This window comes from Carcharhinus amblyrhynchos, unplaced genomic scaffold (assembly GCF_965287045.1).
Source record: "Carcharhinus amblyrhynchos unplaced genomic scaffold, sCarAmb.v2.hapA scaffold_402, whole genome shotgun sequence".
NCBI lineage: Eukaryota > Metazoa > Chordata > Chondrichthyes > Carcharhiniformes > Carcharhinidae > Carcharhinus > Carcharhinus amblyrhynchos.
In genome coordinates, this window is record NW_027650142.1 from 359 (window position 1) to 23,580 (window position 23,222).

General features: G+C 50.6%; 1 protein-coding gene across 1 annotated transcript in view; it reads left to right on the forward strand.

Annotated features, from left to right (window-relative positions):
• Positions 1 to 767: 767 nt before the first annotated feature.
• Positions 768 to 23,222, forward strand: part of LOC145339321 (EH domain-containing protein 1-like) — a 42,976-nt gene continuing 20,521 nt past the window's right edge. The window contains 3 exon segments of the mRNA XM_080183748.1: positions 768 to 1,051; positions 1,054 to 1,213; positions 14,599 to 14,696. Coding sequence (XP_080039874.1) covers positions 811 to 1,051; positions 1,054 to 1,213; positions 14,599 to 14,696 — 499 coding nt within the window. The 5' untranslated portion in view covers positions 768 to 810.

Here is a 23,222-nt window from a genome sequence, read left to right on the forward strand (position 1 = left end):
CGCTCCAAACCCCCCGCCCCAAACCCCCCCCCACCCCACACCCCCCCGCTCCAACCCCCCGCTCCAACCCCCCCGCCCCACCACCCCCCCGCCCCAAACCCCCCCACCCCACACCCCCGCCCCACACCCCCCGCCCCAAACCCCCCCGCCCCAAACCCCCCCCCGCCCCACAACCCCCCCGCCCCAAACCCCCCGCCCAAACCCCCCGCCCCAAACACCCCCCGCCCCAAACACCCCCGCCCAACCCCCGCCCCAAACCCCCCCTGCCCCAAACCCCCCGCTCCAACACCCCCCCGCCCCAAACCCCCACCCTGCCCAAACCCCACCCCATTCAAGCCCCGCCATGCTCCAAACCCTGCCCCACCCTAACCCCACCCTGCCCCAGACCTTGCCCCACCCAAACCTCACCTGGCACCAAACCCCGCCCCATCCCAAACCACGCCCCATTCCAAGCCCCACCCTACTCCAAACCCCGCCCTGCCCCAAACCCCTCTGGATGGGCGGAGCGGAGAGGCCACGCCCTCGCGGTGGGCGGAGTCGGATAAGGGGACATGGTTTGGAGCCCGGCGGACTCTTACCATCCTGGGAGTGGCGAGGCCACGCCCTCTGGACGATGGGTGTGGAGCCGGCGGTAAGGGGGCGGGTTTGGCAGACTGCAGGTGCGTGCCTCCCGGGGCGGAGATCTCGCGAGAGCTGCAGCCTAGGCCCCGCCCAGTGCCGGTATATAAGGAGGTGCGCGCAGGCGCGCTGGTCAGTGGTGGCGGTTGGTGGTGAGGGTGCTGAGCTGGCGGGAGGCCTCCTGCTGTCGGCATGTTCAGCTGGATGGGCAAGGACGCGCGGCGCAAGAAGGAGCCTGAGCTCTTCCAAACGGTGAGCGAGGGCCTTAAGCGGCTGTACTCGCAGAAGCTGCTGCCGCTGGAGGAGAGCTACCGCTTCCATGACTTCCACTCGCCGGCCCTGGAGGACGCCGACTTCGACAACAAGCCCATGGTGCTGCTGGTGGGCCAGTACTCGACCGGCAAGACCACCTTCATCCGCCACCTGATCGAGCAGACTTCCCCGGCATGCGGATCGGGCCCGAGCCCACCACCGACTCCTTCATCGCCGTCATGCACGGCCAGCAGGACGGGGTGGTGCCCGGCAACGCGCTGGTGGTCGACCCCAAGAAACCCTTCCGCAAGCTCAACGCCTTCGGCAACGCCTTCCTCAACAGGTAACTGGCCCTTTAATTAAAGGGGCAGCCTCCCCCGGGCGGCGGAGGGGGGAGGGGGTGTGTGCCCCTTTAAGAAGGGGATGCCTCCTTTAAGGGGGTGAAGAGGAGGACGTGTCCTTTAAGTGAAGGGTGGAGTGGGTGCCCTTTCAAGGTGGGCAGAAGGGGAGGGGAGAGTATCCCTTTAAGGAGGAGGACAGGAGGGGTGTGTGCCCTCTAGTAGAGGATAAATGGGAGGGAGGGGGGCTGTGCCCTTTAAGGGGTCAGAAGTGGAGGGGTGAGTGTCGCTAAAGCGAAGGGGAGAGGCTGTGTCCCTTTAAAGGGGGGTGTGGCTCCTTAAGCGAAGAAGGGGAGGTGGGGTGAGGGGGGAGAAAGGGTTATGTGCCATTAAGTGGGGGGAGAAGGGGATAGGGGTGTGCTGTTAAGGTGAGGGGGGTGAGGGAGGTGGGTGCCTCCCTTTAGGGAGGGTTGGGAGGGGTGCTGTATAGGCAGAGACTGGGGGGGTGTCTGGTGAGGGGGGTGTGAGCCTTTTTACTGAGGGATCTGGATGGAAGTCCCCTATTGAGGTAGGGCATATTTAGAAAGACAATGAACCTTCTACAGATGAGTAGCTCTCTCCCCTTGCAGTTAGCTTGGAGCTGTCCTGTTTGGGGGTTTTTCCTTAAAAAGGCAAAAGGGCTGGGGCCTTGTAAGAAAAATAGGAAAGGACCTTGTTGTGGGATAAGGTGTGATTAAAGTCCCTTTGAAGAGGCAAAGGTCTGGTGTTTTACTGAGTGTGCGAGATTCCAGAGGTGATATTGTTTAAAACTGTCACGTCCTGCAAAGTGCTCTCTCTCGGTGTGTGTCTCTGTGCCCAGGGAGTGTCTCTGCCCCTCCATCTCCTCCTGTTGTTGCCTGCTCGTGGAGGGAACTGCTAGGTGCCTTGACCCGTGCGGTAGCTCTAGGGGAATTGGTTCTGTCCTGTGCTCAGCCCTGTCTGCCGCTGACTAACCTCTCGCTCAAAGCTGAACATCACGGCATCCCCAGGCTGTAATTGGGTGGGGTGGAAGAGAGAATGTGCTGTTCTGACAGGGAACCCCCTCCCCACCCACCCTGAGCAAGTGTTGGTGACATCCTCTGGGTCTGCTGGGCTGGATATGTGAGTGATGCACGAGGGATAGGAGTGGAGTTTAGTTATCAGAATTTTACCAATCTAATAGTTTGATTAATGAATGAAGACTGCTGTACCAGAGCCAGGCAGTACTGTAACTCATAGCCTCTCTATCCAGGAGGTGGTATAGTGATCAGCATTGCTGAATCACAGCCATGATGTGGAAATGCTGGTATTGGACTGGGATAAGTTACACATGAGGACAGCCTCAACCGGGATCTTGTGTTCCTGTCTCACTATCTGTAACCCCCAGGGCTTGCAAAATCTCACTAACTGTCCTGTCTGGAGACGATACACGTCTCTTTAACCTGTGCTTAACTCTCTTTCCGCTCACATTGTCTGTATCTTTAAGACTTGATTATCTGTAAAGACTCGCATTCCAACCATATTTTGTAAATTCAATTTGTTTTTATATGCTCTGTTTGTGAACTGAACTCCCCACTCACCTGATGAAGGAGCAGCACTCCGCAAGCTCGTGCTACCAAATAAACCTGTTGAACTTTAACCTGTTGTTGTGAAACTTCTTACTGTCCCTCACAGTGCCAGGACCTGGGTTTGATACCTGGCTTAGTCACTGTTTTGATTTATTGTCACATGTATTGGGACACAGTGAAAAGTATTGTTTCTTGCACGTGAAACAGATAAACATATTCCTCAGAAGGAAAGGAGAGGGTACAGAATGTAGTGTTACAGTCACAGCTAGGGTGTAGAGAAAGATCAACTTGATGCGAGGTAGGTCCATTCAAAAGTCTGACAGCAGCAGGGAAGAAGCTGTTCTTGAGTCGGTTGGAACAGGACCTCACTTTTGTATCACTTTCCTGTGCTAAATTGCCCCTTGGTGTCAGGGGACTAGGTAAATGCCTGCGGTTATGCAGATAAGGCCTGGGTAGGATTGTGGTCGGTGCAGTCTCGATGGGCTGAAAGGCCTCTTTCTGCACCATAGGATTCTGAGATGAGTGGTTAGGTCAAGAGTTCATCTGAAGGTTAAAGGTGAGTCACAGGCCCTGGCTGAGAGGGGGCTTGAGGTGACAGTTGAATCTTGGAGTTTGGGCCTGATCTGTCACATCCATCACCCCTCGGCTGGGAGCAGCGCTCCGGAGGGCTCAGTGCTCTTTCTCCTGTAGTTTAGATTCTGGTTTCTGATTATACCATCCAGAGCTGGCACACAGCCAGTGGTTTAGGTTTGAACAGGATCTGGGCAGTGAAGTGATGAAGCCGGAAATAACCGGAGATAAAGTAATGTTTATTTATCAGTGTCTCAGAGACTTACATTAACACTGCAATGAAGCTACTGGGAAAATCCCCAGTGTCTGCATTGCAGCACCTGTTCTGAGGAAGAATTTAGCACGGCCAATCAATCTAACCCACATATCTTTGGAGGAAACCCACACAGACACAGGGAGAATGTGCAGACTCCGCGCAGACAGTGACCCAAGCCGGGAATTGAACCTGAGTCCCTGGTGTTATGAGGCAGCAGTGTTAACCACCCTCACCCCAGTGAAGAAGGGTTTTATTATTTACTACACAGGATCTGGGTGTTGCTGCCTAGGCTGGCACCGATTGGCCTTTGGTGTTGAGTCTGCTGCAGTCTGAGGTGTAGGTACACCACAGTGCTGTTAGAGAGGGAGCTCTGGGATTTTGACCCCACTACAGTGAAGGAACAGTCAATGTATTTCCAAGTTGGGACGGCAAGTGGCTTGGAGGGTGGTGTTCCCCGTGTCTGCTGCCCCCGCTTTGTCCTTCTAGGTGGTGGGTTTGGAAGGTGCTGTCAAAGGAGCCTTGGTGAGTTGCTGTAGTGCATCTTGTAGATGGTACACACTGCTACCACTGTCAGTGATGGAGGGAGTGAGTGTCTGATTAAGAAAGGAAACAGGCCTTTCGGCCTTACAAGCCCGCGCTGCCCCATTTTAACACAGTGCCTTATTCAAGTCTTTTGTCGATCGTTGACATTTTTGTCTACCTCTAGTGGAACTCCACAATAAGGGGGTACAAATTTAAGGAATTAGCATGCCAGTTGAGTGGGGCTGCTTCGTCCTGGATGGTGTCGAGCTTCTCAAGTGTTGGGAGCTGCACCCATCCAGGCAAGTGGGGAGTATTCCATCACACTCCTGACTTGTCTTTGTAGGCGGGGGGTGGGGGTGGGGGGGCAGGGCGGGGGGGGGGGGGGAAGAGTCAGGAGGGGGAGTTACACTCTGCAGGATTCCCAGTGGACAGGCTTTGGGGGGAGGGGGCAGAGTCAGGAGGTGAGTTACACTCTGCAGGATTCCCAGCCTCTGACCTGTTCTGGTAGCTGTAGTATTTCTGACTGGGTCCCAGTCAGTTGCTGGTTAATGGTAACCTCCAGGGTGGTGTTAGTGGGTGAGGGTTTGGGGGTTCAGTGATGGTATGAGTGGTACTTAATCACATCAGCTGTGACTTGAATGTTGTCCAGGTCTTCAGTCATTTGTATCTGAAAGTGCAAGCTGGGCTTGTCAGACACTCTCCACACAGCCTTATGAAGGGAATATTAATTGAAAAGAGAATAGCAATACTTTTCATGGCCACTTGTTGATTTTCCAGTCTAGTTACTGAAGGTTAGATCTTGGACGTTGTCCAGAGAGACTCCTGCAGCATTCCCCCGGGACTGTGATGTATGGTCTCCAATCAGCTTCCTCTATGTTGGGTATAACTCCAGAGATCTGATTGGACAGCAGAGTGGTTAGCACTGCTGCCTCAGTGCCAGGGACCCAGGTTTGATTCCAGCTCAGGTCACTATGGAGTCTGCACCTTCCTCTGGGTGCTCCGTTTTCCTCCCACAGTCTGAAAGACATGCTGGTCAGGGTGTGTTGGCTGTGCTAAATTCTCCCTCAGTGTACCCAAACAGGCACCAGAAAGTGGCAACTAGGAGATTTTCACTAACTTAATTGCAGCGTTAATGTAAGTGAATTATGCAATGAATAAAATAAATGTTAAAACTTCCATTGATTTCACTAAGTGCATTATCCTAGCTTTGAGCTCACAGAATCCAACAGTGCCGAAGGAGGCCATTCGGCCCATCAACTCTGCACCAACTACAATCCCAGCCAGACCCTATCCCATAACCCTATGCAATTACCTTAGCTAGTCCCCCCCCATGACACGAAGGGGCAATTTAGCACAGCCAATCCACTTGTCTTTCAGATTGTGGGAGGAAACCCACGCAGACATTGGGGGGGGGTGGTGAGCTGAGGCTGTACAGAGGTCCAGTTGTACAAATGTGAAAATCGTAAGGATGAAGGAGCAGCTTGTGCTACAAATAAACCTGTGGACTTTAACCTGTTGTTGAGAGATTGGGGTGTGGCACAGGAACAGTCCAACGCCAGCAATTCCACATCATGACTGTGGGAATCAGTAATGGAGGATGAGAGGCTGCACTGCAAGATTGCTGCAGTGTGTTTGCTGTTTCAGAAAAAAAACCCTGAAAGTCTGACCCACTGGGCCAAAGTTGAGTCACACTTGACTTAAACAGGCCAAATTGAATGGTAATATGTGGATGATTAATCAGCAGGATGTTACAATATGTTCATGAAGAAATGCAAGCTGTGAAAAGGATGTAAATTATTGAGACAGGAATCCTTTCTGCCTTCTGCACGGGTGAGACTGTGCTGCCTGTGGGAATGCTGCTATCATATCCCACACTGCCTGTGGGGCAGGGTTTGTGTACGACCTTCCGATCAAACTCTCTTCATTCGTGTCACAAACAGTAAAGAGAGAAGTAGCTCTGGTGGAGAGTTGATGAGGGAATTCCCTGGGAATTGTATACAAGGGGCACTCTGGTGAACTCTTGTTCAAATATTTCTCAGGAGGGCTGCCTTACAGGAACGCCTGGCCTGGCAGGAATTCAGTGACACAAACCCAGTGGAATGCTCCCAGTTGGAAGTTTTCTTCCCCCTTTCTCTCTCTCTCTGTCCCTCCCTCCCTCCCCCTCTCTCTCTCTGTCCCTCCCTCCCCCTCTTTCTCTCTCTCTCTCTCTGTGTCCCTCCCTCCCTCCCCCCCTTTCTCTCTGTGTCCCTCCCTCCCCCCCTTTCTGTGTCCCTCCCTCTCCCCCCTTTCTCTCTCTCTCTCTCTCTGTGTCCCTCCCTCCCCCTTTCTCTCTGTGTCCCTCCCTCTCCCCCCTTCTCTCTGTGTCCCTCCCCTCTCCCCCCCTTCTCTCTGTGTCCCTCCCCTCTCCCCCCTTTCTCTGTGTCCCTCCCCCTCTCCCCCCCTTTCTCTGTGTCCCTCTCCCCTCTCCCCCCTTTCTCTGTGTCCCTCCCCTCTCCCCCCTTCTCTCTGTGTCCCTCCCCCTCTCCCCCCTTTCTCTCTGTGTCCCTCCCCCTCTCCCCCTTTCTCTCTGTGTCCCTCCCCCTCTCCCCCCTTTCTCTCTGTGTCCCTCCCCCTCCCCCCTTTCTCTCTGTGTCCCTCCCCCTCTCCCCTTTCTCTCTGTGTCCCTCCCCCTCTTCCCCCCTTCTCTGTGTCCCTCCCCCTCTCCCCCTTTCTCTCTGTGTCCTCCCCCTCTCCCCCCTTTCTCTCTGTGTCCCTCCCCCTCTCCCCCTTTCTCTCTGTGTCCCTCCCCCTCTCCCCCTTTCTCTGTCCCTCCCCCTCCCCCCTTTCTCTCTGTGTCCCTCCCCCCTCTCCCCCCTTCTCTCTGTGTCCCCTCCCCCTCTCCCCCCTTTCTCTCTGTGTCCCTCCCCCTCTCCCCCCTTTCTCTCTGTGTCCCTCCCCCTCTCCCCCCTTTCTCTCTGTGTCCCTCCCCTCTCCCCCCCTTTCTCTGTGTCCCTCCCCTCTCCCCCCTTTCTCTCTGTGTCCCTCCCCCTCTCCCCCTTTCTCTGTGTCCCTCCCCCTCCCCCCTTTCTCTCTGTGTCCCTCCCCCTCTCCCCCTTTCTCTCTGTGTCCCTCCCCTCTCCCCCCTTTCTCTCTGTGTCCCTCCCCTCTCCCCCCTTTCTCTCTGTGTCCCTCCCCCTCTCCCCCCTTTCTCTCTGTGTCCCTCCCCCTCTCCCCCCTTTCTCTCTGTGTCCTCCCCCTCCCCCCCTTCTCTCTGTGTCCCTCCCCCTCTCCCCCTTTCTCTCTGTGTCCCTCCCCCCTCCCCCTTTCTCTCTGTGTCCCTCCCCCCTCCCCCTTTCTCTCTGTGTCCCTCCCCCCTCCCCCCTTTCTCTCTGTGTCCCTCCCCCCTCCCCCTTTCTCTCTGTGTCCCTCCCCCCTCCCCCTTTCTCTTGTGTCCCTCCCCCCTCCCCCCTTTCTCTCTGTGTCCCTCCCCCCTCCCCCTTTCTCTCTGTGTCCCTCCCCCCTCCCCCCTTTCTCTCTGTGTCCCTCCCCCCTCCCCCCTTTCTCTCTGTGTCCCTCCCCCCCTCCCCCCTTTCTCTCTGTGTCCCTCCCCCTCCCCCCTTTCTCTCTGTGTCCCTCCCCCCCTCCCCCTTCTCTCTGTGTCCCTCCCCCCTCCCCCTTTCTCTCTGTGTCCCTCCCCCCTCCCCCCTTTCTCTCTGTGTCCCTCCCTCCCTCCCCCCTTTCTCTCTGTGTCTCTCTCTCTCCCTCCTCCCCTTGATTGTGGGGGTGTATTATTTTCATAACATAAGAAATAAGAGCAGGAGTAGGCCATCTAGCCCTTCGAGCCTGCCCGCCATTCAGTAAGATCATGGCTGATCTATCGCTGCTCAGTTCCACATTCCCGCCCTCTCCCCATAACCCTTAATCCCCTCTCATCAGAAACCCATCAACCCGAGTCTTTAAAATATTTAGCGAGGCAGCCTCCACCACTTCAACGGGCAGAGAATTCCAAGAGATTCACCACCCTTTGAGTGAAGAAGTTCTTCCTCAACTGTTCAAACCGCCCCCCCCCCCTTTATCTTGAGGCTGTGTCCCCTAGTCCTACTATCCTTTCTGAGCGGGAAGAGTCTCTCCACCTCTATCCTATCCATCCCATTCATCATCTTATACGTCTCAATGAGATCTCCCTCATTCTTCTAAACTCTAACGAGTACAGCCTAGTTTATTCAGCCTCTCCTCATAGCTCAACCCCTCAACTCCGGTATCAGCCTAGTAAACCTCCTCTGCACTCCCTCCAAGGGCCAAAAACATCCTTGCGTAAGTGCGGTGCCCAAAACTGCGCACAGTACTCCAGCTGCGGCCTCACCAATGCCCTATACAGCTGCAGCAAGACCTCCTACTTTTATATTCAATCCCCTCGCTTGGCCAGCATCCCATTAGCCTTCCTGACCACCTGCAAGCTGGGTTTTGCGACTCATGCATCAATTTTCATTGAGGATAGGGCTTGGGACAGGTTGCGTTGGTGTTCAGAAGGTAGTGGTGGTTGTGAAATGAGATTCGGGGTGGATGCTGCCAGGTGAGTGAGACAGAACCTGGGGACAGTTTAGAAATATTGGGTTTCAGATGGATGAGTGAGAGTCTGTATGGGTGGGTGTGGTAGAGGCATGGTTGCTGACTGTTTCTTGTGTCAGCCTATTGTTGACTGACTAGGGAGTCAAAGGGCAGTGTAGCAGATGGTGACACGAGGCTGCAGTCAGTCCAGCCGGGACCTCATAGAGGATTATACAGCATGGAAACAGCCCTTCAGCCCAACCTGTCCAGCTGCCCTGATTTAACCACAAAGCTAGTTCTGCATTTGGCCCATATCCCTCTATATCCATCTTACCCATGTAACTATCTAAACGCTGCTTAAATGATGAAATGTGAACCACCTCTACTACTACCTCTGGCAGCTTGTTCAGATCACTCTCTCCACCCTGTGAAAAAATTGCCCCTCTGGACCCTTCATGTCAGACACTCTCCACCCTGTGAAAAAATTGCCCCTCTGGACCCTTCTGTATCTCTCCCCTCTCACCTTAAACCTCTGCCCTCTAGTTTTAGACTCCTCTACCTTTGCGAAAAGATATTGACTATCTAGCTGATCTGTGCCCCTCATTATTTTATAGACCTCTATAAGATCATCCCTCAGCCTCCTATGCTCCAGAGAAAAAAGTCCCAGTCTATCCAGCCTCTCCTTATAACTCAATCCATCAAGTCCTGATAGCATCCTAGTAAATCTTTTCTACACTCTTTAATAATATCCCTTCTATAATAGGGTGACCAGAATTGTACACAGTATTCCAAGTGTGGCCTTACCAATGTCTTGTACAACTTCAACAAGATGTCCCAACTCCTATGAAACCAAGCATGCTGAATGCCTTCTTCAGCACTTTGATTTCTCATTGGAGACAGTGCAGACGAGTTCACGTGGAAGGTTCCAGGGATGGAGCTGGAGAAATTGTTCTCCTGGGGGAGAAAAGATTGAAGTAGTGATTTAGTGGAGGTATGCACAATCTCCAGGTTTCTGACCAAGGGGAGAGATTGTGAAGCATGGACATAGTTTATAGCAGATGGATTTCAAAAGAGAATTGGGCTGTTAAATATGGGGGGAAAAGGTTGGGAACATGGACTCAGCAACTTACACAGGCTTAACAAGATGGTGGCACAGTGGTTTGCATTGCTCCCTCACACACCTGGGTTCAATTCCAGCCTTGGGTGATTGTGTAGAGTTTGATTTGATTATTATTGTCACATGTATTGCGTTACACTGAAAAGTATTGTTTCTTGAACAAGAATAGATAAAGCATACTGTTCATAGAGAAGGAAAACAGAGGGTGCAGAATGTAGTGTTACAGTCACAGCTAGTGTGGAGAAAGGTCAAAGGCACCTTTTCCCCAATATCTGCAAGGGTTTTGTTCCACAGTCCAGAAATATGCAGGTTAGGTGCATTGGCTGTGCTAAGTTGCGCAGTCACAGCTAGGGTGTAGAGAAGATCAACTTAATGTGAGGTAGGTCCATTCAAAAGTCTGACAGCAGCAGGGAAGAAGCTGTTCGAGTCAATTGGTACATGATCTCAGACTTTTGTATCTTTTTCCTGGTGGAAGAGAATGTCTGGAGTGCGTGGGGTCCTTGATTTTGGCTGTTTTTCCTGAGGCAATGAGAAGAACGGATGGGAGACTGATTTGTGTGATGGATTGGGTTTTGTTCATAACCTTTTGTGGTTTCTTGCTGTCTTGGTCAGAGCAGGAGCCCATACCAAGCTGTGATACAACCAGAAAGGATGTAGCTCATGGGCAGCACAGTGGTTAGCACTGCTGCCTCTCAGCACCAAAGACCAGGTTCAAATCTGGCCTTGGGTGACTGGAGTTTGCATGTTCTCCCTGTGTCTTCATGGGTTTTCTCTGGGTGCCCCAGTTTCCTCCCACAGTACAAAGATGTGTGGGTTAGATGGATTGGCTGTGCTAAGTTGTTCCCCCCCCGCCCTGTCGTGTTAGGGTAACTAAGTGATGGGGCCTGGATGGGATTATTGCCAGTGCAGGCTCAATGGGCTGAATAGCCCCCTGCACTGAGAATTCAGACTCTGCAAGTCTGTCCAATGGGCAAGCTTCTGGCAAATCTTGTTGTTGTTACAGGATACTCTCCTAATTATGAATTTGCAAGGATAAGTTCCCCTGTATTCCCCCGTGAGTCTCAGATTAAGGGGTGATCGTATCGAGGTGTTTAAGATCCATTAAAATGCGCTGATAAGGGTGCAAGTATTTCCTCCAGACAGTGATCAGAGCAGAGGGGTGTAACCGTAAAATTGGAGATAGGTCATGCAGGGGTGAAACTGGGGGAATGCCCCACATAGCGGACATCTGGAACGTTCTTCAGAGTGGCTGACGGGAAGATGATCACCAAGCGGGGAGATCGAGGCCTGGTGATAACATATCAGCTCTGGTGTAATTTGGATCGTAGATGTGATAATGGACATCCACCCTACTGTTTTCCAAGCGTTCCTGCTCTGAGCTCCCTCGTGTCTCCCATCACCATGGGGCTGAGGTGTCGCCTCCACGCTATTCACAAGATTGAACTTGGCGGCAGTTGTTTATTGAGATCTGCAGTTGATTAGCTTGAAAGCTGCCGACTAGTGTGGAATTCCGAGGAGTGGGGGGTGATGTTGGGAACAGATCCCACTACTGCAGGAGATGGCAGAATGCCACTGACTGGGAATAGTTTCCACAGTGAGCTGATCTTGTGGAATGTAACATTTTTTTCCGAGATGTATTAATTTGGCAGCACAGAAATAATTGAGCTGGAAACGTGGCCTGTACCGCACCCTGGGGCTCCTTTACACTTGCGCTAGTCTGCCCTGTGGGAGGGGAGAGAATGGAACACCTCGTCACAGCAATAGGTGCAAACTGTGGCCACAGCCTGATGACATGTCTTACCTGTTTGACTGCAGCCTCCCCCTCACTCTCAAGGGTGTGATGTGAAAAGCAGAAGAGGGTCTGTCACATTGTGGGTAAGAAGTCTCGACACCAGGTTAGAGTCCAAACTTTAACCTGGTGTTGAGACTCCTCACTGTGTTTACCCCAGTCCAACACTGGCATCTGTACATTGTGGGTGGTATAGTGGGTTAGCACTGCTGCCTCAGCGTCAGGGGCCTGGGTTCGATTCCCAGCTCAGGTCACTATCTGTGTGGAGTCTGCACGTTCTCCTCATGTCTGTGTGGGTTTCCTCCTGCAGTCTGAAAGACGTGCTGGTTGGGTGCATTGGCTGTGCTAAATTGCCTCTGTCCAGAGGTGTGCAGGTTAGGTGGATTGGCCACTTAATGTCAGGGGATTAGCAGGGTAAATGCATGGATGGGATTGTTGTTGGTGCAGGCTCAGGTGGGGCAAATGGGTAGCACAGCAGTTAGCACTGCTGCCTTACCACTCTGGGTCCAGGTTTGATTCCCACCTTGGATCACTGTCTGTGTGGAGTCTGCACATTCTCCGTGTCCTCCCACAGTCTGAAAGATGCACTGGTTAGGGTGCATTGGCTGTGCTTATATTCTCCCTCAGTGTAAGCCGAACAGCTGCTGGAGTGTGGCAACTAAGGGAATTTCACAGTAACTTCATTGCAGTGTTAATGTAAGCCTTACTTATGACAGTTATAAATAAACTCGGCTTTTAAAATGGCCTCTTTCTGTACTAAAGGTTGTATGATCTTGTAGGCTGGCTATATAAGGATTATATCCCCCCAGGTCTCACTGCAGGTTAGTCAGGGCTTGGAGCAGTCTGTAGCAGTCTGTGTGGGAGTAATTCTGAAATTCTGCCAGATCCCATTGTGACCTTGTTTTATTCTGCTGCTGGTCTGTGCACCTTTATCATCTGGTTATGACCCAGTAGCAAGTACTCCTTTTATTCACTCTAACCTCCCTCAAGCGCACAGCTCTCGTAAGAAGCCACCTTGGGCCTGAATGGACAGAGTATCCGAGTCTCTGACCTGGACGTGCTGCTGCTGATGTTCTTTGTGAGCAAGTTCAGGAACAGGTTCTTTGGCCCATCAAGCCTGTGCTGATACATGGGGTTCTATCCTTCAGTTTGCCTCCTGTCCATGTCTGATCAGGATATTAATGTTTAACATGCCTGCTTCCACCTCCATTGGCAGTGTGTTCCAGGCACCTGCCACTCTAAAACCTTCCCTGCAAGTCTCCTTTAAACTTATCCCCTCGTACCTTTAAACCTGTGCCCTCTTGAAAGGCCTCTGACTGTCCACCCTGTCTACATCTCATTTTGTAGACCTCTATCGCATCTCCCCTCAGCGTCTCTTTCCAGTGAAAACAACCCCCAATTTATCCAACCTCTCCTCACAGCCAATATCTTCCAGACCAGGCAACATCCTGGTGAACCTTTGTACTCTCTCCAAAGCTTCCACACTAGTAGTGTGGTGACCAGAACTGCACACAATATTCCACATCCAGCCTAACTAAAGTTTTTTTTGTTACAACTGTAACAAACTTGGCAACTTTTATACTCAATGTCCCAGCCAATGAAGGCAAGCCTGCTGTATGCTGCCTTAACCACCTTATCCACTTTCAGGGATCTGTGGACCTGTATGCCCAGATCCCTCTGTCAATGTTCCTGAAAGTTCTGACGTTTGCTATCTAACTTGCAACTAGATTTATCTTCTGAAATGCATCACGATTTGATTTATTATTGTCACATGTATTGGGATAGTGAAAACTTGTTTCTTGTGTGCTGTAGAGACAAAGCATACTGTTCATAGAAGGAAAGGAGAGAGTGCAGAATGTAGTGTTAGTCATAGTGAGGGTGTAGAGAAAGATCAACTTAATGCGAGCTAGGTCCAGTCAAAATTCTGACAGTAGGAGGGAAGAATCTGTTCCTGAGTTGGTTGGTACGTGACCTCAGACTTTTGTATCCTTTTCCCGATGGAAGAAGGTGGAAGAGAGAATGTCCGGGGTCCTTGATTGTGCCAGCTGCTTTTCCTGAGATAGTGGGAAGTGTAGACGGAGTCAATGGACTGGGTTTCATTCACAGCCCTTTGTAGGTTCTTGCAGTCTTCCATAGAAACCCTATTGTACAGAAAGAGGCCATTCGGCCCATTGAATCTGCACCAACCACAATCCCACCCAGACCCTACCCCCCCATATCCCTTCATATTTTACCCACTAATCCCTCTAACCCACACATCTCGGGACACTAAGGGGCAATTTTAACATTGGCCAATCAACCTAACCAGCACATCTTTGGACTGTGGGAGGAAACAGGAGCTCCTGGAGGAAACCCATGCAGACTCCACACAGACACAAGCTGGGAATGGACCTGGACCCCTGGCACTGACAAAGCAGTGCTAACCCACTAAGTCTGTATTTTCTTTTTGTGTCCCACAGTGTAGCTGTGAAGAATGAATATTGTATGCTCCGCAGCCCCTGAATGGCAAAACATAGTAGGCCCAGTATCGTCTTGAGCTGCTTAGAGCCAGGTAGTCACATCCGGATTAGTTGACTTTCTAACCTGGGGTCATGGGGCCCAATGCTTTGTGTAGCAGCATGAGGAGCGTGGATAGTCAGGAGCTTTTTCCCAGGGTGGAAGAGGTAATTACTAGGGAGCCCAGGTTTAAGGTGCAAAGGGCAAGGTTTAAAGGAGATGTATGAAGTAGATTATTTTACAGTAGTGGGTACCTGGAACTCACTGCCGGGGGAGGTAGTGGAAGGAGATACGATAGGGAGCTTTAAGGGGCGTCTTGCCAAATCCATGAATAGGATGGGAATAGAGGGATATGGTCCCGGAAGGGTAGGGAGGTTTAGTTCAGCGTGGTTGGTGCGGGCTTGGAGGGTCAAAGGACCTATTCCTGTGCTGTAATTTTTTGTTCTTTGACACGGCAAATGTATAGGAGGAAATGATTTAAATTTTTTTCCTTGCACTAACTCTCTCTTTATTCTGTTGTGGCTCAGATTTAACTGTGCACAGCTGCCCAACCCAGTCCTGGAGAGTATTAGCATCATTGACACCCCTGGTATCCTCTCTGGGGAGAAACAGCGCATCAGTCGAGGTAAGAACTGGGTTAGGGCCTGTGTTTGGGAGTTGGGCTCTCCTCTCCCTGGAAGTGAGTTGGGTATGGGAATGTTTCCAGGGGAAGGTGATAGCCCAGTGGTATTATTGCTGGACTGTAATCCAAAAACTCAGCCAGTAGGTACAGGGGTATGAATAGGGAGGGAATCGTAAAATGCTACAGTGCAGGATGAGGCCATTCAGCCCATCAAGTCTGCACCAACTATAATCCCACCCATGACATAGGAGCAGAATGAGGCCACTCAGCCCATCGAGTCTGCTCTGCCATTTAATCATGGCTGATATTTTTGTCATCCTCATTCTCCTCTTTCCCCATATCCCCTTATTAATCAGGAACCTATCTATCTGTCTTAAAGACACTCAATGACCCAGTTCCTATCCCTGTAACCCCATGCATTTACCCTAGCTAGTCCCCCTGACCCTAAGGGGCAATCTAGCGCGGCCAATCCACCTCACCACGTCCTTCGGACTTTGGGAGGAAACTGGTGTACCCAGAGGAAAGCCATGCAGCTACAGAGAATATGCAGACAGCCACCCAAGACCAGGAATTGAACCCAGGCCCCTGGTGCTATGAGGCAGCAATGCTAACCACTGCTGCCTGTACTCTGGCCCACAGCCATGGCACAGTGGGTTAGCGCTGCTGCCTCAATGCCAGAGACCCAGGTTCAATGCCTGGCTTGTCACTGCAGAGTTTGCACATTCTCTGTGATCCATGTGGGTTTTCCCCAAGTGCTCTGACTTCCTCCCACACTGGGTTAGGTGGATTGGATAATAGGCAATTTAGAACAGCCAGAGATGTGATTTCTGGGTTATCTGCTACTGTGTAAGTGCAGATGGATTTTAGTTCAGTTAGGATATCAGATCTGCATGGGCTGGGGGTTTGGGGGGGGGAGGGGGGGCGCGTGCAGGGGTGGCACACAAAGGCCTGGTCATGTGCTGTACTTTTTTTTTTCTTTGAATATAACTGAAAAGAGGTTGTCAAGCTTTTCATCTTGTGCTCATCAGGACAAGTGCAAGAATACCACATTTCAAGCAATTGGGGCAATTTATGCCAGGGAGAAAAAAGTGCTATTGGATGGCACTGGCCAAGGCATTAACATGGAGAAGCATGTGTTTCCTATGTGCTTGGGCCATTCCAGAAGATGTAAGACCTGAGTTTTTTTGAGCAAATGCATCAGGTCCCTGCTGATGAATGTATGTTGCCCTAAACATGCTATTTTGTGGGGTTGGCAGATTGTCTTTGAATTGGTGGTTAGCATAGCTATTTGGCACACCCAGGATTGGGCAGCAAATGCTGCCCAATCACAAGTCCATCTAATCGGCCATGGGCTTAGCGAGTGCAGGCTGAGTACTATGCCCATGTCCAACACAGGAAGGAATATCCTGTTCAATTTCATTGGCCAATTGCTGGGAGCTGATGGAAGTTAAATGGGGATTGGGGTGGGGGGTGAATCTTTGGTGTCATGACACCAAAGATAACTTTGCTCCAAGGAGTTTCTTGGGCACTGTCCAAGGCCTGACCACCTTCAGCTCCTCCAATTTGAATTATTGTCATGTGTATTGAGATGCAATGAAAAGTATTGTTTCTTGTGCTGTATACAGACAAAGCATACCCTTCATAAAGAAGGAAAGGAGAGAGTGCAGAATGTAGTGTTAGTCGTAGCTAGGGTAGAAAAAGATCAGCTTACTGCAAGGTAGGTCCATTCAAAGATCTGACAGCAGCAGGGAAGAAGCTGTTCTTGAGTTGGTGCTACATGACCTCTGACTTTATCAAAGAATGATACAGCACAGGAATCAGGCCCTTTGGCCCTCCAAGCCATGGACTTGGACTCATGGACCCAACTAGACCATTCATTTGTATCCTTCCATTCCCTGTCTGTTCATGTGGCTATCCAGATAAGTCTTAAACAATCCCAGCATGTCTGCCTCCACCACCCTGCTTGTCAGTGCATTCCATGCCCCCACCACCCTCTGTGTAAAATACATCCCTCTGACATCTGTGTTGAACCTCGCCCCCTTAACCTTGAACTTGTGACCCCTTGTGTTCACCTCCAACCTGGGAAAAAGCTTCCCACTGTTCACCCTATCTATGCCCTTCATAATTTTATACATCTCTATTAGGTCGCCCCTCATCCTCCATCTTTCCAGGGAGAACTACCCCAGTTTACCCAATCTCTGCTCATAACTAAGACCCTCCATACCAGGCAACATCCTGGTAAACCTTCTCTGTACTCCCTCCAAAGCCTCCACGTCCTTCTGGTAGTGTGGCAACCAGAACTGGATGCAGTATTCCAAATGTGGCCTAACCAATGTTCTATACAGCTGCAATATCAGACGCCAGCTTTTATACTCTATACCCTGTCCTACAAAGACAAGCGTGCCATATGCTGCCTTCACCACCCCTCCACCTGTGTTGCCACCTTTAAGGATCTGTGGATTTGCACACCCAGATCCCTCTGTCTGTACTCCTGATGGTTCTGCCATTTATTGTATAGCTCCCCCTACATTAGATCTACCAAAATGGGACTCAATGTTGAAATGACAGTGCCATTTGTTCTTTAAAATGTATCACTTTGCATTTATCTGGATTAAATTCCATCTGCCATTCCTCCCCCCAATTTTCCAGCCTATCTATATCCTGCTGTTTTCTCTGACAATGTTAATCGCTATCCGCAACTCCAGCAATCTGTGTGGTCTGCAAACTTACTGATCACACCACTACATTTTCCAAATCATTATATATATCACAAACAGCAGAGGCCCCAGTACAGAGCCCTGTGGAACACCACTAGTCACAGACCTCCAACCGGAAAAAGACCCCTCCGCTGCTACCCTCTGTCTTCTATAGCCAAGCCAGTTCTCCACCTATCTAGCTAGCTCACCTTTTATACTGAGATTTAACCTTTTGCACCAGTCTGCCATGAGGGACTTTGTCAAATGCTTTACTAAAATCCATATAAATGACATCCATGGCCCTTCCCTGACGGAAGAAGGTAGAAGAGAGAATGTCTGAGGCGTATGGGGTCCTTAATTATGCTGGCTGCTTTTCCCAAGGAATGGGAAGTGTAGACAGTCAATGGATGGGAGGCTGGTTTGCGTGATGGACTGAGCTACATTCGCAACCTTTTGTAGTTTCTTGCAGTCTTGGTCAGAGCAGGGAACTCACCTGATGACCACTTCCAATGTGTGAGAGAAACCTGGGTCAACATCCAGGAACTCCCTCCCTAACAATACCTACACCACATTTGGGTGGGGTGGGGGAGGGGAGGGTGCAATTAACAGCAGTTCAGGAGGGTCACTGCAGAGTCTGCATGTTCTCATGTCTGTGTGGGTTTCCTCCGGGTGCTCCTGTATCCTCCCACAGTCCGAAAGACATGCTAGTTAGGTGCTAAGTTCTCCCTCGCTGTATCCCAAATAGACACCAGAGTGAAGCAACTAGGGGAATTTCACAGTAACTTCATTGCAGTGTTAATGTAAACCTTATTTGTGACATTGGCAGCTTAAAGTTTGTTTATCAGGCCATTGCAAAGTATTTTGAGCCATTATGCCCCTCTCCCTCGTGATGCTGAGAGTCAAGATGTAAATCTCGAGCTTCCCTCTTTGATTTGAGTCACTAATTAACAAGCAAGGAGGAAACACTGCATGCATTGATAAGGGCTACATTCACCCAGGTTCTTACCAGAAACTCAGCTGCTCTGCTGTGTATATCCCCCATATCCTATAGTTCCACTGGCCTCTGGCCATTTCCCTAGCCTCTGGCTTTCTCATTAACTTGTCCTCCTGCTATGTTCTGTGCACGATATCTTGTAATGATTGTGTTTACTGCTCATAGAGCGGAAGTGTGGCTGTCGATAAGTGGTGGAGAAGGGGAAAGTGTGGTGGTGTTGGTGAGGAAGTCATTTCATTGTGTGTTGAGGGAGGGAGGGTTGCTGATCATTCTAACCCTCTCTCTTCTCCCCCCCCCACCTTCCCTCAGCACTTGGCTGCAACCTTGTAGGATTTCTGTTGGCCTGTCACTGGTTTTCTCCACGTGCTCTGGTGGTTCCCACTGGGGTGACAGTGGTTAGCACGATGGCCTGGTGATATCATCAGTGTGGTGGAGTCGCTGCCTTCAAGGAGATAGATATATTTCTGATAAAATAACTTCAAGGGATCTGGGGAACAGGTGGAGAGGTGGATTTGAGACTAGGGAGAGGTCAGTCATGATCCAATTGAATGGCGGAGCAGGCCCAAAGGGTAGAATTTGCCCACTTCTGCTCCTAATTCCAATATTCCAGGTCTGTATCCTCCCCTTTACCCAGCTATGCCCGTGACACTAATTTGGCATGGCCAATCACCCTAACCACATCCCTCAGACTGAGGAAACCCACAGACATGGGGAGAACGTGCAGACTCCAGTGACCCAAGCTGGAAGTTGAACCTGGGTCCCTGGTGCTGAGAGGCAGCAGCACTAACCTGCTGTTCAGGCTGGAATTTTGTCTCTGGCACAAGTGCTGCAAATAAACTGTGGCGGGCGTTCCCTCATCACTGGTCAAGCTGTGGTTTGTCTGGTTTGAAGCACTGAATTCTTTGGGTATTGCACCAGGGCATATGATGGGTGGCACAGTGGTTAGCACTGCCAGGGACCCAGGTTCGATTCCTGGCTTGGGGTCACTTTGTGTGGAGTCTACACATTCTCCCCATGTCAGTGGGGTTCTTCCGAGTGTTCCGGTTTCCTCCCACAGTCTGAAAGTTGTGCAGGTTGGGTGGATTGGCCATGCTAAATTAGTGTAGCAGGCTGAATACCTGAGGATACAGGGATAGGATCCGAAACATTGGAATTGTGTGGAGTCTGCACGTTCTGCATGTCTAAATTTCCTCCTGCAGTCTGAAAGAAATGCTAAATTCTCCCTGAAAGTGTACCTGAACAGGTGGCAACTAAGATTTTCATAGTAACTTCATTGAACTGTTAATGTAAGCCTACTTGAGACTATGAAGAAACTTGAATCCTAATCCTATTTAAAGGGATCCTGTGTGTCCGTATTGTTTGAGGGGGGCGGGGGCGTTGTTGGTGAGCTAGAAGGCGAGGGGATATTACTGTCCCGTGAAGGAGCTGCTTGTGATGTGATAGTTGGAGTGCCTGTCACTGGGCATCGCAGTGCGCAATGGTGTCACTCACTCCCTCACAGCGCTGCTATTGTTCAGGGTGCGTGTTTTCTGTTTGGAAAAGCTTTGTCTTAGGGCTCAACGTGGAAATTCTGAGTCTGCATTAATTTTACATCAGCCTCAGGAAATGTGACTCTCTGGCCTGTGCACAGATTAGACTGTTAACTCTTCAGCCTCCTCACCTTAAAAATGAAGCTGGTGGAGGAAGGGTCATCTTTTCAGCTGAGTTTATTTCAGCATCTCAAGTAAGGCTTACATTAACACTGTAATGAAGTCACTGAAAATCCCCTAGTCGCCACACTCTGGCACCTGTTCAGGTTACACCGAGGGAGAATTTAACACCTAACCAGCTCGTCTTTCAGACTGACAGGAAACCAGAGTACCTGGAGGAAACCCATGCAGACACACGGAGAATGTGCAGACTCCATACAGTCACAAGCTGGGAATCAAACCCAGGCCCCTGGCACTGAGGCAGCAGTGTGAACCCACTGTGCTGCCCCCATTTTAACCCAAAGTTAATACTGGGGCTGCTGGATAAACTACACGCTACTTGGTGGGTGGGGGAGGAAAGTTATTATGAGCTCAGTATCAGTCTTTGGGGACTCTTCCACAGAAATCATACTTTTCTCAACGATACATGGTTCTCCTTCCTGAGTCAGATTGGAGTTTTTCTAGCACTTTGTGTTGTCATTGTAACCAGCTTGGTGAATGGTGCTGCCAGAGATGGGGTGTCAGCAGCATTGCACTCCGTGCTTTCAGATTCACTTCACATTGCTCCTCCTGCCCTGAGTTGTATCACTTGACTGCGCCCCAAAGACAGGGCAACTTCAAAACATAGAAGATAGGAGTAGACCACTCAGCCCTTCCAGCCTGCTCTGCCATCTATCACCACCATGGCTGATTGTCCAATCCAATAGCCTAATCCTGCTTTCTCCCCACAGTGAAGTTGTTGGGATGGGGAGATGGACGGTATTCATAGCTGTTTCTGGTCAGTGATGGGGGCAGTGTTTGCTGCTCTTCTGTTTCACACAGGCTCACTAGTTTTTCAAGGGGGATGGTAGATCTGAGACAGGGATTTAGGGAACTGGAGGAAGTTTGAGATAAGACGGAGGTGTAAGGACTGGAGGAGGCTACAGAGATGGGGAGGGATATAGGGGCTGGAGGAGGTTGCAGATAGGGAGGGGTGTGGGGTTTAGAGGGGATTACAGATGAGGTTTATTGGGGCTGGAGGAGGTTAGAGATGGGGAGGCGTGTAGGGTTTGGAGGGGTTACCGAGATAAGGAGGTTTAGGGCTGGAGGAGGTTAGAGATAAGGATGGTATTAGGGCTGGATGAGGTTAGTGGGAGGGGAAGAGACCATAGGGATTTGAGGATGTGTTAAATTGGAGGTTTTTCTAGAGCGGGATGTAGGTAATGAGTTGGGCACAGGGTGATGGGTGAATGCCAAGGGTACTGGAACATTCGGCTGTTCAGTCACTGGGGATAAACGGGGACATTGCCTGTACAAGCCTCTTGCTAAATGTGGGATTGTTTAGTTGCAGTTGCTTAGGGTTCTGGCTGTGTGAAGGTTGGATTTCTGAGACTGCTTCATGGTTTGTGTAATCCAGCTGCTTCTCCTGCTCAGAACTGATGCCAGCTGCTTCAGAATTTAAACAGCACTCCTGGCCTTCCCAAGAGAGCTCCCATCTCCAACTTGCTATGTGTACATTCTTGGAATTTTAAATTCTCTTCCCACTGCAGATTGTGCTGTAACACTGAGGGACAGGGCTGTTGCTGTATAACAGGTACGGTACTGGTGGGGATGGGTCTGTCGCTGTATAACACTGGGGTACAGTACTGGTGGGGACGGGTCTGTCGCTGTATAACACTGGGGTACAGGTCTGTCACTGTATAACAGTGCAGGCTTGGCTGGATCATAGAATCCTACAGTGCAGAAAGAGGCCCTTCGGCCCATCGAGTCTGTCAGAGACATGGGCTGAATTTATTTGGTAACACTGACTAAGTATCCCCTGTGCCAGTACTCTGCTCAGTGGCAGAAATGTTATGCTCTGTGGTACTGGGGGGGATGGTGCAGGTTTTTAATTTTTTTAAAAAGGCAGCATAGGTATTGGTTTATTAAATAGTATGTGGGATCTTGCTCCCACATTGCAAGGTGTCCACTGGAGGGGGTGGGGAGAGAAAATACTTGGTCTGTGCATCTTGTGGGAGGCTGGTTTGATTTGATTTATTATTGTCATGTGTACTGGGATACAGTAAAGTATTGTTTCTTGCCCACTATACAGACAAAGCATACCATTCATAGAGAAAGAACAGAATGTAGTTACAGTCATAGCTAGGGTGTAGAGAAAGATCACATTCGAAAGTCTGACAGCAGCAGGGAAGAAGCTGTTCTTGAGTCGGTCGGTACGTGACCTCAGACTTTTGTATCTTTTTCTGATGAAAGGAGGAGGAAGAGAGAATGTCCGGGGTGTGTGGGATCCTTGATTTATGCCGGCTGCTTTTCCTGAGGCAGTGGGAAGTGTAGACAGATCCAATGGATGGGAGGCTGGTTTGTGATGGATTGGGCTACATTCTCAATCTTTTGCAGTTTCTTGTGGTCTTGGGCAGAGCAGGAGCCCATACCAAGCTGTGATACAACCAGAAAGAATGCTTTCTGTGGTGCATCTGTAAAAGTTGATGAGAGTTGTAGCTGACATGCCAAATTACCTAGTCTTAGAAAATAAGAGGTGTTGGTGGGGCTTTCTCAACTACAGTGTCAGCATGGGGAAGGGGAAATGAGTGATGAGAGCACCAGATGCTTGGAGTTCTCTTCCTTAACACTGCCTGGGGGGGACACAGGCTTATTCAAGCCAGGTCCCTAAAGGGCCTGAATAACAGTCCACGCAGTGGAGGCAGCAGGTTTGTCAGAAGTCAGGGGCAGTTTTGTTCTTCCTTTCTGAATGTTAGTCCCTGCCAATGATGGGAAACAGCAGGGGGAAATCCGACAGTTTCCTGTAGTTCAGGCCATTCCCCCCCCACATAGCAGGGATTTTCCAGGCTCCCTGGAAGCCCCCCCATTTCCTGTAGGAACAGTGAGAATTAGGTGTAGGTTGTTCAAGCCCAGGCTCTCAACCCTGTGGTTGTGACTTGTACACCACACTTTCCTGCCTGACAAAGGCAATCGCACATCTGTCGATTCATCTGGAATTTCAACCAAAGCCCCTCGCTTTCTTCATAGAATAGAATCCTTACAGTGCAGCAGGAGGCCATTCAGCCAGTGAGTCTGCACCGACCACAATCCCACCCAGGCTCGATTCCTGTAAGCCTCATTTACCCTGCTAATTCCCCTGACACTATGGCTGTACTACATTACCCCTATCTGC